This window comes from Chiloscyllium plagiosum, chromosome 29, assembly GCF_004010195.1.
Source record: "Chiloscyllium plagiosum isolate BGI_BamShark_2017 chromosome 29, ASM401019v2, whole genome shotgun sequence".
NCBI classification, from domain to species: domain Eukaryota; kingdom Metazoa; phylum Chordata; class Chondrichthyes; order Orectolobiformes; family Hemiscylliidae; genus Chiloscyllium; species Chiloscyllium plagiosum.
The window spans coordinates 39966513-39981715 of NC_057738.1; the positions used below are offsets into that span (position 1 = coordinate 39966513).

The 15203-nt window shown below is 40.1% G+C and overlaps 1 protein-coding gene across 5 annotated transcripts in view; it reads right to left on the reverse strand.

The window, feature by feature from the left end:
* relch (RAB11 binding and LisH domain, coiled-coil and HEAT repeat containing) overlaps positions 1–15203 on the reverse strand; it is a 92656-nt gene that overhangs the window by 44273 nt on the left and 33180 nt on the right. For 3 of the 5 annotated variants that reach the window (XM_043719607.1, XM_043719605.1, XM_043719610.1), the window contains 6 exons: positions 14305–14502; positions 13303–13394; positions 12319–12654; positions 8362–8437; positions 5556–5651; positions 5375–5398 (listed from right to left, as the gene is read on the reverse strand). In XM_043719607.1, the coding sequence (XP_043575542.1) occupies positions 5375–5398; positions 5556–5651; positions 8362–8437; positions 12319–12654; positions 13303–13394; positions 14305–14502 (822 nt within the window). The remainder of the gene's footprint in view (positions 1–5374; positions 5399–5555; positions 5652–8361; positions 8438–12318; positions 12655–13302; positions 13395–14304; positions 14503–15203) is intronic. The other 2 variants (XM_043719609.1, XM_043719608.1) reach the window with 1 other exon arrangement.

Genomic DNA, 15203 nt, shown 5'->3' on the forward strand with positions numbered 1-15203 from the left:
GCCATCTAGTGGTAAACTTCAAAACAGCAATTACAGGTACCAAAGATGAATAGACCAGGTTTGGATGAACTTATGACGACTTTGGTATTCCTTGCCCTCATCTTCAACCCCACCTGCATCCATATACAACAGATCATTTACCGTCTAAAGGTTACAGCATAGAAAGAGGCCATTCATCCCATCACGTTTGTGCTGGCTGAACAAACTGCCCATTCTAATCCTACTTTCCAGCACCTGTCTCGAGCAGGCCACAGCATTTCAGGTGCAGATCCAAGCTCCTCTTAATGAGTTGGGGGTTTCCACCACAAACACTGAACTGGGCAGCAAATTCAAGACCACCCTATTGGTTAAAAAGGTAATCCTTTTACTGTAATCTTATACCTGTGGTCCCAAGTAACATATCTCTCTGCTTGAGGCAAAGGATGTATATGCCCCCACTTTATTGAAGCCCTTCATTATTTTGTGCACCTCAGCTTCCGCTGTTCTCAGGAAAAAAAACTAACCTATCTAGTCTTTCCTTGTAATTTTCAAGTTCCAGCAACATTGTTGTAAACCTCCTCCGTACCACCCCCAAAACAATAATGTTCTTCCTGTAATGTCATAACCAGAACTGTACACAAAACATCAGCTGAGGCCTCAGAGTTCCAGCATTATGTCCCTGCTCTTGTATTCAATACTTTGCCCAATGAAGGGAATCATCCCAAATATCTTCTTTTTCACTATCTGTCTGCCCCCAACACCTCCAGGGGCCTGTTGGCATGCACTCTATGATCTCTCATTTCCTTCACCCCTCTCAACATCCTCCCATTTATAGTGGATTGTTTGCCCTCATTAAATGCATTGTTTCACATTTCTTCAGATCAAGTTCCATCTATCACTTTTCCACCTACTCGATCAAATTACTGATGTATTCCAGAGTAAACAGGCACTCTCTTGACTATCAGTAAGATTACCAATTCTTGGATTGTTTGCATATTTCCCAATCATGCCTTCCACATTTAAGTCTAAATCTTCATTATGTATCACAAACAGCGAGGAACCCAAAACTGAACACCAAACTCATCTTCCATTTGCAAAAAAAAAACCACAACAGATCCGTTCACATTTATCCTGTTTCCTGTCACTGAAGCAATTTTGGATTAAGGTTGCCACATTCCTCTTTATCTCATGTTCTTTAATTTTTCTTAACAATCATCTGACAAAGTCAAATGCATAATATCCATCTTGATAACATCCACTCTAACTCCTTATTTCTTCAATAAATTGAAGTTAGTAAGACACAAACCTCCCTTAACAAATTCGTGCTGATTATCTCAGATGAATCTATGCCTCTCCAAGTAAATTATCTTCTCTTGCAATATTGATTTCAGTAATTTGGCTTTACCCTTCACACCTCTTTAAACGATAGTTCCAGTGTGATGCCACTAATTTTCTTTCTAATGCCCCAAAATGATCTTTCCCTCTGCAACTCTACCCCAATCCTTAACCTTACCCAAAAATCCCAGCCAAGACAACTTCCAATGCAACTGATGTAGATTGACCATTAATTCTAGTTATGAGTGACATTTACTGCCCCTAGACTAGTACTGTAGAGCCCTAGGCAAGTGATCTGGGGACATGGACTTGAATCTCACTAATGGGGAAAAAAAAGTGAAATTTGATTTCAACAATAATCTGTGTCAAAAAGCTGGTCTAATGGTAACCGTGTAGCCACATTTTCTTTCAACAATCCACAATCTAGTCTTTAGGTGCAAGAGCAGGTCATTCATCCCCTTGAGGTTGCTACACCATTTGGAATGGACAGGCAGGAGGCTGAAAGACCACAGCAAGCCAGGCAGCATCAGGAGGTGGAGAAGTTGACATTTCACGTGCAACACTTCTTCAGGTCTGGCTTGCTGTGTTCTTCCAGCCTCCTGCCTGTCTATTTTGGATTCCAGCATCTGCAATTTCTTTGTCTCACACCATTTAATAATGATCATGGCTAATCATCCAACTCAGCTCTCTGTTCCCACCTTCTCCCTGTACCTTTTGATCCCTGTAGCTCCTAGAATTATATCAAACACCTTCTTGAAAACATGCAATGTTTACGTGACTTTCTGTGGCAGAGCAGACCACAGGCTCACCATTCTCTGGGTGAAGAAACTGCTTTCCATTTCAGTTATAAATGGTCTACATGTATCCTAAAATGATTACCCTTAGTTCTGACTTTCTGGTCATTAAGAACAACCTTCCTACATTTACTTGGTTTGATCCTGTTAGATTTTTATCTATTTCTGTTAGGGCAGCACGGTGGCTCAGTAGGTAGCACTGCTACCTCACAGCATCAGGGTCTCAGATTCAATTCCTGCCTCAGGCAACTGTCGAGTCTGTCACACATGGCAATGCCAGTTTTGCTCAGCAATCCATACTGACACATGGTCACGTGCACTTCTGGTATTTATTATGCTCATGGTGTGGTTAACGAGATGTGATTATTCCTGTTGTGAATTCACAAGAGGCAGCAAGTTGTGGTATCTCACAAGTCTTTCAGGTAATTAATACAAGCACCAGCAACAGACTAGACTGTTGCATTTGCAAAGTATTTAAAATCATTGGCAGGAGCAGAGTGCTGACCTAACTGTGGAGGTACTCAACTTGTACTTACAGGCAATTTATGGTACAAGATCAGTGCCAATAAACCCACGTGACCACAGTCAGAGCAGACTGCGCATACTGTAGAAATGTCAATTGGTGCACTATTCAGCTTCATGCAAAATGTCTGTATGCAAGAATTTACCAGTTAGTGCATAATTCATATCTAATTTGCCATCATTCACTTAAACAAGCACATTCGCTCACAATTTCCCACATTGAACCTGACCCGATTTGGTCCAGATACAAGTACTTTACTCTGTTTACTGTCCACTTCCGCTAATCCCAACATTCCTTTTGTCATCTACAATTTCCACTGATGCCCTGTAACCACAGATCATTTGCACAATCAATCAATACAAATAATGGACTGCTATGGGACTTTGTTGTTAAAATTCCTCTGTTCCAAAAAAATCTATTAACCACCAATATGTTTGCTCTTTCAACTTCCTATACTGCAACGTTTCCTTTCAAATCAAATACTTGAATTTCATCAACAAGGTTCTCATTTGGCAAAATATCAAATGCCTTTTGAAAATGCATATGTGGCCTATTGCATACCTTTTAACAGTCCACTGCATTATTTTCTCGAAGAGCACTATCCAGATTACCAGACCCAGTGTACTATTTAACAAGGTTTTGGTATGAGATCACAATTCATTTAGTTCTTTCTTTGTAAGCATTGGTTTTAACTTGCAGATCGGTTCCAAAGATTAGACACTGTTGGTGTCAGACTAGTAGGTCTATTATTGCTTGCTTTATCCCCCTCATGCCATGTATACTACCATCCTGTCCTCTGGTGCAACTTTCATATCTAAGAACATTGTGGTTATATCCTCTTCAATTTAATGATCCTCAGCAAGCTATAAGGCATACCATCTGAGTCCAAAGCCTTTTATACTTTAAACCCACCAACATGGTAAGGCTCTTTTAAGCAGTGCTAGTGTCCCTGTCGCTGAGCCAGGAAGCCTCGTTTCAAGACCCATCTGCTCCAGGAGGTGTGCAATAAAATCTCTGAACAGGTTGATTAGAAAATAAATGAAGCCATTCAAGGAAATAAAATAACAGAAAAAAAACCCACCATCATATCATTCAAAACTCACGAGTCATTATTACACTGTTGTTTTTGGGATCTTGCTGTCCTTCCTTCCTCCTTCTCCCTTCCATGGCCACAACTTTGACTGTGCTTAACCTGCTAATTGCTTCACCTCATCGTAAATGCTTTCATTCGCGCTGTAAAATTATTCTCCATGAATGGAGGCAAAACATTAATTTGTCCTCTGCGGTTCCTTCAGTCTTTCCTCAACTTGCTTAGCCCCCTGGTTATCCTGGGAAATTAGGCTTGGTTGCTACAGTCACCACACTACATATATCCTGTGACATGCCAAGCATGTGCCAATTTTACTTTGTTTCCATGTTTATCTTAATAAAGCACAGCCGCACATGAGGGAACACGTGCGGAAAAGTTGTTATCAGTTGTTTATAAATGTCAACACTCCAATTCCTAGGGAAACTGAAAAAACAAACCACCTATTTAGATAACTACTGGTTAATCTACTCCAGCTTCAAAGAGATGCAAGACTTTATCCCCAAATTTTTTGCATCAGGCTGAACACGTAAAACAAAGAGACTAGCTAGAGAAAAAGAAGCATGCTTCGAAACACAAGGTTTAGACCTTTTAACAATAGAGCCACATGCTAACAATTTCAGGGTGTGCATCAGCATTGGTTCGCCTTGACCCTAATAGGATTACAGTTTACCTCAAAAATGTATTCCAGAGTGCAAAACTAATCCCAAGATCCTTCTTCAACTCTCAAAATAAGGCCCTCGCTGTCTCTGAACTTGATACCTTCATCCTGAACAATCCCATGGAACGAAGGCTTTGAAGCAGAGGTGTAGGATAATGGGGTCAGAGATTCAGCTTGAAGAGGACACTGCTGTTATCTGTCTATTGTTTGTTAAGAGTGCATGAAAGGGTGATGTATCTGGTGGCAAGGCCACAGAGACAGTGCTGGGGGCTGGACAGGAAAAGTAACACAAAAATACCGTTTGAAGTAAATCAAATGAGATTAAATTTTTACTCTTCAACAGCAAAAGGGGAGGCAATGGCCCAGTGGTATTATCACTAGACTGCGAATCCATAAACTCAGCTAACATTCTGGTTACTGAGAATCAAATTACAAATTCAATAAGGAATCTTGAACTAAGAATTTAATGATGACCATGAAACCATTGTCAATTCAGGGAAGGAAATGGTCATCCTTAACTGGTCTAGGTGACACATGACTCCAGACCCACAGCAATGCGGTTGACTCATAACTGCCCACTGGACAATTAGGGATGGGCAATAAATGCTGACCTAGCCAGAGACACTGAGACCCCATGAGTGAATTGAAAAAACCTACAAGAAAACACTATAAGCGGTTTTACTCCCAACATTGTTAACAATTTCAGTGAATTCTATTTGAAATAACCAAAATCCACACTGTAAATGATGCAAGGTTGACACCATCTACATTAGCTTCCTCACAGTCAGCCTCACACTAAAGTTAGAGTTTTAGGAGTTAAAGAAATCTACTCACTAAAAAGGCAAAACCCTTAGTGAAATGACCATTATATTAATAGAATTAAATGGGTTAACCTGAGGCTTTTAATTCATCAAAGCTGCAGCAAAAAAATATAAAGACTGTAGCAGCAATAATGGAGGAAGTCTGTTGGATACCTTGAGGTCTTCTTAACTCACCTGACAGAGATGTATAACCATTTTCTAGGATCAGAAATGCAAGTACAAGAGTAAGTTTATAACACAGGCTTGCACCAGAATACAGAACAGGAGTGATGTTAATCAAATTGTAAGAGACAAAATGAAAGCATGATAAAATCTTTGTAACTGCACTTATAACAAAATAATTATTTTCTCTTACTTCTCGTTTCGCTAACAGCACGTTCGGCACTATGTGTGGTAGACATCGTCCCAACATCAGCATTACACATTGTTCACTATCTGCGATTCGAGAAACCTGGACAAAAGGTAAATAAACTTTACTTATGCAACTCTTTGCACAGATCTGTTGTTTAAAATTGTGCTTTCATTGCAAATTGGCAAAATAAAATTGAAAATAAAAACACATGGTCAGAGTCATAATTTTCTGAAATGGTGTCACCACCATGATATCACTAACTGACCAGCTTCACTTCATACCCATCAAGAGCTGTGGAATTATCTTTTCAATAAAGTACCCATGGACCTTTCAGATTGTCTATCCATTACTGTACTCAGGTGCAAGTGCAAGGGCTCCTCATGTCTTACTAACTAGTTCAACATGTCCAATGTCTCCTCAGTTTCACAAATTAAATTTTCCCCATTAATAGCAAATTCATCCATACTTCAAAGTGCTCTGTTCGGGTTTGGAAGCTACCTTGTCATTCAAGGGTAGAGGTCTCAAATCATGTACATCATTTTTCCTTGTGAAACTGTGAACAAGGACAAGAACACAGCTTTCATTGGGAGAGTACTGGGTAAATGTTCCCTGAAAACCTTCTTATCCTTCTTGCTCACATTTTGCTTTGAAATGGGAGTAAACATGCAAGATAGGGTCAGCAAGTGCTGCACTGATCTATGTACAGAACATGCTAACCAAAATTCTGAGAGCCTTGCTTGTTTCTTAGCTGTGCAACAGGCATTCAATGCATAATTGGAAAATAAAGAAGATCACAGAATCCCTGCGGTGTGGAAAGAGGCCATTCAGCTCATCGAGTCTCACCAATCCTCTAAAGAGGATCCCATCCAGATCCAGACCCAGCTACCCCCCACCACCACCCTATTCCAGAATCCCACATTTATCACTATCAAATGACATTGACAGGATGCAGAGCTGAGCTGAGAAATGGCAGATGGAGTTCAACTTGGATAAATGTGAAGTGACTCATTTTGGAAGGTCGAATTTGAATGCTGAATACAGGGTTAAAGACAGGATTCTTGGCAATGTGGAGGAGCAGCGGGATCTTGGAGTCTACATACATTGATCCCTCAAACTTACCACCCAAGTTGATAGGGTTGTTAAGAAACCGTATGGTGTTTTGGCTTTCGTTAACAGGGGGATTGAGTTCAAGAGCCGTGAGGATTTGCTGTAGCTCTATAAAACCCTAGTTAGACCACACTTGGAATACTGTATTCAGTCCTGATTGCCTCATTATAGGAAGAATGTAGATGCTTTAGAGAGGGTGCAGAAGAGATTTATAAGGATGCTGCCTGGTGTTTTGGCTTTCGTTAACAGGGGGATTGAGTTCAAGAGCCGTGAGGATTTGCTGTAGCTCTATAAAACCCTAGTTAGACCACACTTGGAATACTGTATTCAGTCCTGGTTGCCTCATTATAGGAAGAATGTAGATGCTTTAGAGAGGGTGCAGAGGAGATTTACAAGGATGCTGCCTGGACTGGAGGGCTTGACTTATGAACAGAGGTTGAGCGAGTTTGGGCTTTTCACACTGGAGAGGAGGAAGAGTGATGACTTGATAGAGGTGTATAAGGTACTGAGAGGAATAGATAGAGTAGATAGCCAGGGATTTTCCCCAGGGCAGGAATGGCTGTCATGAGGGGTCATAATTTTAAGGTGACTGGAGGAAGCTATATGGGGAGATGTCAAAGGTAGGTTCTTTACGCAGAAAGTGGTGGGTGCATGGAATGCACTGCCAATGATGGTAGTAGAATCAGAGATATTAGGGACATTCAAGCGATTGCTAGACAAGCACATGGATGGCATTAAATTGGAGGGGTGTGGAGATTAGGTTAATTTTAGATTAAAGTGTGTTGCTTGAAAAGCGCAGGTCAGGCAGCATCCAGGGAACAGGAGAATCGACGTTTCGGGCATAAGCCCTTCTTCCTGAAGGGCTTATGCCCGAACCGTCGATTCTCCTGTTCCCTGGATGCTGCCTGACCTGCTGCGCTTTTCCAGCAACACATTTTCAGCTCTGATCTCCAGCATCTGCAGACCTCACTTTCTCCTCTAATTTTAGATTAAGGTAAGTGTTCGGCACAACATCGTGGACCGAAGGGCCTGTACTGTGCTGTACTGTTCTATATTGTAATCCACTTAGTCTGTATATGTCTGGACACTATGGGTATTTTGGAATGGCCAATCCATCTAATCTGCACATTATTAGACTGTGGGAGGAAACTGGGACACCCAGTGGAAACCACGCAGACACTGAAAGAATGTGCAAGCACCACCCAGACAGTCGCCCAAGGCTGGAATCTAACCCAGGCCGCTAATGCTGTGAGGCAACACTGCTAACCACTGAGCCATCATGCCACATATAAACAGGAAGTGAAAAATGGAACCCACCTTCCATGCAAGTATTCACTGTATACACTGGTTTGAAGTTATTATCCTTCAAAGGACAGTGTATTTTTATTGTGGCTGCATCAAATATAAGGCTCGGTCCTGAAAATTGGATGCCTCCAATCTCCAACTAAAAGTTACCACAAATCATTAACTATCAATATTAGAAAAATAGAGGCATTTAGCATCCATCGCCCAACTCTGAACTGACAAGTGAACAGTAGGAGTGAAATGGTATAGGACAGTCTCACAAACAGCAAGCTGCAGAAATTAAGATTCACATGACGGCTACTATATTTAACATATTATACAGGGATCTGATTCTAAAGATTCCAGAGAACATGCTTTAGGTCTGCATAAATGCGCAAATTTTGGATCAAGAGTTTACCTCTGCGCCCAAGCGACTGTCAGTTGCCATACGGCAAAAGGACATCAATGCTTGATGAAATGCAGGTGATAACGTCCTGTAAAAAGTATCGAACAAAAGTTTAAAATTGGGACTTTTACTGTGTACAATTACAATATGCTTAATAAAACCCATCATAAGCAGTTTAATGGTCAGTTATTCTTGGGTACATCTCACCTTGCTCTTTGCTCATCCCAAGTATAAAAACTTGAAATTAATGTTACAGTTAAACAGCAGTCATGATCATCGAGCTCAGGATGTGAGATAGAGCCAAGTAACTTCCAATGAAAAATCTACTTAATTCTTTGTTTCAGATGGTCTTCATTCCACTAGCGAAGAGGAAAAATCATGTTGCACCACATTGAAAAATTTACTATAAGCCTACATCATCCAAGATTCATGATGTTCACTGACATTTTAAAAATTAATTCATGGGATATGTCACAGCATCAACATTAATAATTTATTTCTAATTGCCAGAATGTGGTGGTGAATGGCCTTCCGGGAATTGCTGCAGTCATGTGGTGAAGGGAAACTGTCTGTGTTTTTAGATAGGGAGCTTCAGGATTGTGTTCCAGTAAAAAGGAATAGCAATAACGCACTAGTTGACGTGAGATTCAGAGCTGAAGTTGGAGGTGGTGGTGTCTTTATTCCATCAGGGAGTAGAGATTCTGGGTTTGAGAGGTACTGTTGAAGCTTTGGCGAGTTGTTGCAATGTGCATCTCGCTGATAGTACACATGGAGCAGTGCTGGGGAATACGGAGGTATAGTGGGCTTCTTCATCTTGGGTGGGGCTGAACTTCACTAGGGGTGTTGGAATTGCGCTTATGCAAATATGTGAAGAATATTCCATCACAGTCCTGAACTGATGTTGACGTGCTGGTGTTGGACTGAGGTGGATATGGTCAGAAGTCACATGGTATAGTCCAACAGGTTTATTTGAAATCACAAGCTTTTGTACTGCTACTCCTACATCTGGTGAAGTCAGCTGATGAAGAGATAGCGTCTCAAAAGCTTGTGATTTCAAATAAACTTGCTGGACCATAACCTGGTGTCAAGTGACTTGTTGAAAATGTGTTGCTGGAAAAGCGCAGCAGGTCAGGCAGCATCCAAGGAGCAGGAGAATCGATGTTTCGGGCATGAAAGAAGGGCTCATGCCCGAAACGTCGATTTTCCTGCTCCTTGGATGCTGCCTGACCTGCTGCGCTTTCCAGCAACACATTTTCAGCTCTGATCTCCAGCATCTGCAGTCCTCACTTTCTCCTCAAGTGACTTGTTACCTACTCCTGAGATGTGCAGTGTAGACAGTGGACAAGCTTTGAGGACTCAGGAGCTGATACTTAACACCAAATTTCTAATCTCTGCCTTATACTTATAAAATTGATCCAGCTATGTCTGTGGTTACCCTCAGGCTATTGATACAGATGGATTAGCAATCGCGACGTCAAAGGGAGTTGGTTCAATTCTGATTGGTGATGCTCATTATGTGCATTTAAGTGGCAAGTAACATTCATTAGCCCAACTTAGGATGTTGTACAGGTTTAGTTGAATATAGGCACTGAACATTTTATAACTAGAGGAAATGGAACTGAACACTGTGGAGTCATCAGTTAACTTTCTCAACTCCGAATCTACAATGGAGGATAAGATTACCAGTCAGACTTCAGAAAAGTTGAGCTGCCACTGTTCGGAACTACTGCAGCAATGGCTTGGGCTGAGAGGATTAGCTTTCAGTAGCTACAACCAAATTTTCTTTTTGCTCATTTTAGAAAAGACCAAATTCTCTCTCAGCATTGGATTCTAATCCTGTGGCATATAACAATGTTAAAATCAACACAAGCCACAATCAGTATCTCTTGAACTGGATTTTGTTGACAAATGATCATAAGGTTCACTACATTGGTCAAGGGTATGAAGGGACGTCCAAGTAGAATGGGCTTGTACTCATTAGTATTTAAGAAGTAGTCAACTGAATCCAAACATACAAGATCCTTAGAGGGCTCAACAGGGTTGATGCGGAGATGTTGTTTCTTCTCGTGGGGGATTCTAAGACCAGAGTAAGAAGCTGCCCATTTAAGACATGAGATGAACTTCTTTCACTCTGAGGGTAGCCAATCTGCAAATCTTTACCATGGAGGGATGTAGAGGCTGCATGGTTCAAGGCTGAGATAGACAGATTTTGAGTAAGCAAAGGAATCAGGGATATGCAGAAAAGGCAGGAAATGAAGTTGAGGATCATCAGAGCAGACACAAATGGGCTGATTGGCTGATTGGCGACTTCAGCTCTGACATCTTACAGCCTTATGATCAGAAAGATGAAAGAAAAATAAAAAAGGACTTGATTTATATATTCTTTCACAAACTTGGAATGTCCTGAAGTTCCTTAAGCAAATTAAGTATTTTTGGAGGGTCATCACTATTGTAATGTCAGCAATGCAGCAGTCAACTGGTACAACAGCAGTGAAATAAATAATAAGACACTTGTTCGACCTCAGCTGGAGTACTGTGTACAGTTGTGGGCACCACCTATTAGAAGAGATATGATTTCATTGGAGACTGCAGAAGTGATTTACAGGAATGGTTCCAAAATGAGAAACTTTAGTTCTGAGGACAAGATTGGAAGTCATATGCTTAAGAAGCAAGGGTGATGTTAAAAAAAAATCTCTTTCACAGAGAGTAGTTAGGGTAAAGAATGCACTGCCTGGAAATGTGATGGAGGTGGCTCAATTGAGACAATTAAGAGGGGCATTGGATGATTATTTGGATAGAAATAGTGTATAAGGATATGGAGAGAAAGCAAGAGATTGGCATTTGGTAATGGTGCTTGTTTGAAGAGGCAGGGCAGGCGTGATAGGCCATACAACTTCCAGGCACTGTTTGATAGATGAATCTTGACCAGATGTTCATTGTCCTTCTTTGATTGATGCCATGTAATCTCTTACATCGGACTTAAGGGGCAGGTTGTTATTTTCAAAGGTGACACCTCTAACAGCATAGCACACCTTTAATACTGTGCTGCAAATTCCAACTTAGATTATGTCCTCAAGTCACCGGAATAGGACTTGACCCCTTAATGCTTTGACACAGCAGTAAGTGTGTGACCAGTGAGCCAAGGGAGCAAAAACATTCTACTCCCTACTTACCCCTCCAAACAAAAGAAAAGCAAAACCAAATTCAACACCCCCTCCATTGTAGATTCGGAGTTGAATTCAGCTGTGTTACATTCAGTGATATTTACTACTGACACTTGACAATTTGCGAGTAATGATTTCGCTACAGAATATGAATAAGTGAAAACTTTAAACTGTGAATGGTAATTACTTTTGTATGGACAGTCATCATTGCAATATCCTGAGTATGTATGATTAAACTTTCACTGCTCCCTTAGCTCAACAGTCACACCCCTTGTCCAAAAAAAAAAAATTTCAGTAGTGAAGCATATAACAAATCCCATCAAAGATCTGGAAACCAAATTGCTGACCCACTTGAAGCATTTGAGGATTATAGGACAAGTGCTTGCAATTGCTCAGATCTATTCAGAACCCAGCATATTATGGTTCCTGGGATAGCAAATTTTTTACATAATCACTTGCTCTAACTGTGATGAACATGTGTGAAAAGTACTAGATAAATTTGATAATACAGAAAGCGCAGCATGGATGATGATAGCTTTCACAAGTAGTTCAAAGTTTCTAGTGATGTATTTTACTGATTTTGTAAGAGTTCTTTCCTGATGACAGTGAACAGTAATCCAAAAAGATGCTCAGTGATTAAGCATAACAAGCAGATTAACAGCTTGTCAAAATAGATTTCTTCCAAAATTGGAGATGAGATTAATATACATGAAAGCAAACCAAATAAAAGAGATACATAGCATATTATTCCTATGAATCAGATCAATTGCACGTTATTCCGTTGGCACTTACAACAGCAACTGACCTGTTTGGTTTATCAAACTGTACAGGCTCATGAACTGACTTAGAACAAACTATCGCCGGTTCAGTTTCTTTCTTGTTATTTGTCGTTAGTGTTGTTGCTGTAACTGAAGTGACAGAAGGACAGGTATAATCAGTGATAGTGTCTTTTGGGTAAGTAGTGGAGACCTCCTTCTCTTCGCTACAGCTATTCCTTTCAAAACTCCTGATGTCCAGGTACTCCCCACTATCCACGGGTCGATTCTCAGGCACTTGTTCTGTCATGGCTGGAGAATGCACCATGCTATCAGTGGCGGTAGGCACAGCAGCTAAGCTCTGCCGCTTGAGGGCTTCTATTTCACTGTTAGAATTAAAATAGAATCAATTACTGGCATAATACAAGATTTTTGACATTCTGTTAAAAAGTTTTTAAATTTTGACTGTGTTGTAAAACCGTGACCACGTAATATGCAATTTCCAAAATTTGTCATGCGCAATAACATTTCATGAAAACTGCTATAACGCAATAAGCATTAGTGATAATTGTGCTAGGATCTGTGCAAAAGCAAATTCTTGAATCTTAGCATGAACAGATATTTGAGTTCAGCTAACTTTAATACAGGAAAAGAACTGTGTTCAAGTTGGATCAGAAGTTTCATTTTGCCAACTGAGTTAGGTGGAGGTGCAAGGACTTGAAAAATGTTGAACGTGGAGACTAAGTAGACACCATCCGCAGATTAGCACTGCTGCAGTTTCGAATGACTAATGTGGAACACATTTGAATTCTTTCTCAATTAAAATTGAAGCAAGCTTTTAGGATTAAGCACCAAAAATAACTTACAGACCTGCATACAGTGAAAAGAATGGTCAACAAATGAGTGATAAAATCTTCTCTTGTATTAAATCCAGTTTTTGTATTGGAATTTTAAAATGTTCACAGGAGACAGAGGTGAATTTCAGCTAAATTGGACAAAGTGACGACTTCACATTCCTTCACAAACTCACATACCTCTTAAGCTGTCGGATTTGCAATGAAAGGGATATTTTCTCATTGTTTAAGACATGAAGTTGATCTTGCAGCTCTTGCACTATTTTTGTTTGCTGGAGAAAAATATATATTATATTAACATGTAGAAATCAATTTAATACAGCTTTGCAAAGAGATTCTGTAATGCTATTTTAAGCATACCTTTATCCAATATTTAAGTTTAATCTAAATATTTAAATAGGACATTACCTACTCAAGGGTAAGCATCTTCCAATTCACTTCAAAAACTTTATTTCACTGAAATTCCCCAATTAGAACGTGTAATTGGGTTGCTTATTTAGCAATTAGAATGGAGGAGGTGAGAGGGGAAAGATATAAAAGGGACCTACAGGTCAAATTTTTTCGGGGAGAGGGTGGTGAGTGCATGGAATGAGCTGCCGGAGGAAGCGATGGAGGATGGCACAATAAAAAGGCATTTGGGCGGGTACATGAATTGGAAGGGTTCAGAGAGATATGGGCCAAATGCTGGAAAATTGGATTAGATTAATTTAGGATATCTGGTCAGCACGGATCAGTTTCCATGCTGTACATGTATAGGACTACAACTAACAGGTAATATCTCTAAATATGAACCAACAGTTCAATGTAAGCCTCTACCTTTGGTGAAAACAGCTAGCTAAGTATACAGCACTGCTTGGACCTGAACCCACCCTGATCTGCTTGATCCCACAAGACATCAGGTGTGGGGGTACCAAAAGAACATTTTCTCATTTTCACAATGCAAGGTAGTACTGAGTATACTTATACATTTATGCAAATTACTGACACAAGGGAAACAATTTACTTTTAAACCTTTCCTAAAATAAAGGCAAACATTTCATTTGACTTAATGTTTATTAAATTGCTACCAGCTTAAACTGTATTTCCAAGCCTCAATCTGCTATCCCAACATGGTAAATGTAAGAAGCAGTGAACTAGTTTCAAAACGTTGACACCGTTCTGCTCAGTTGAAATTTCTCTCACCTCTTCTAACTGCAGTTGCTGTAATGTGGCTGATTCTTCGACGCTTGGGAGCTCTTCCAAGTCATCCAGCTCCGCTTGAACAGCCACATCCTTCATTTCTTTTGATGAGGTTGCATGGCTGCCATACTCCCGATACATCTGCAACAGGTCTGGCGGTTTTGGAATGTTTAATCCAACATCATCCCACAACTCAAAATCCTAAACAGATTGAAGAAAAATACTGAAGAATATTTTCCATGGGAGCTTTTCCATCATTATAAATTAAATGCATTACAAAGTATAATATTGATTACACACAAGCGCCTTGTGACAAAATAAGAATTTTTAGGAACTAATCTCACAACTCTACAATAACCAGAGGAAAATGTACATGGTCCTACTTTACTGAACTTTAAAAATGGAGAACCGGTGATGAATCCTCACCTGGATCAGACATCAACTGCAGGGGCTGGGTTCAAGACATTGATTAAATTAAGCACAGACAAAACATTGGCAGGTATTTTAAGCGATCATGTATTTTTCCTTTTCTTGGCGAGTATAAAGTGCAATGGAAGTTAAACTGCTATAACTGGAGCACCAGGAAAGTTCTGTAACTTGAAGATCAAGTGTTACATATTTTGGCTAACTGTGTGTCATGATGCGCTTCCAAAAAGCAACATCAAGTGAATAACAGAATTTTAAAAAGCTGTAGGCGCCAAGAGCAGCAGAATAGAAAACACATCCAGATGTTGCAGCCAGAAAGCATTTACCTCTCCCTCTCTCTCTTCACAAACAGAAGTTACAGGGAAAAAAAAGCAAAAGAGCTTAAAAGAAGTAATTCAAATATGAAAAGACTTATTTTCACTGCCTCCTGAGGGCACCTTTACTATGAAGTATTTAATCCTGTCTTTTTGCACATT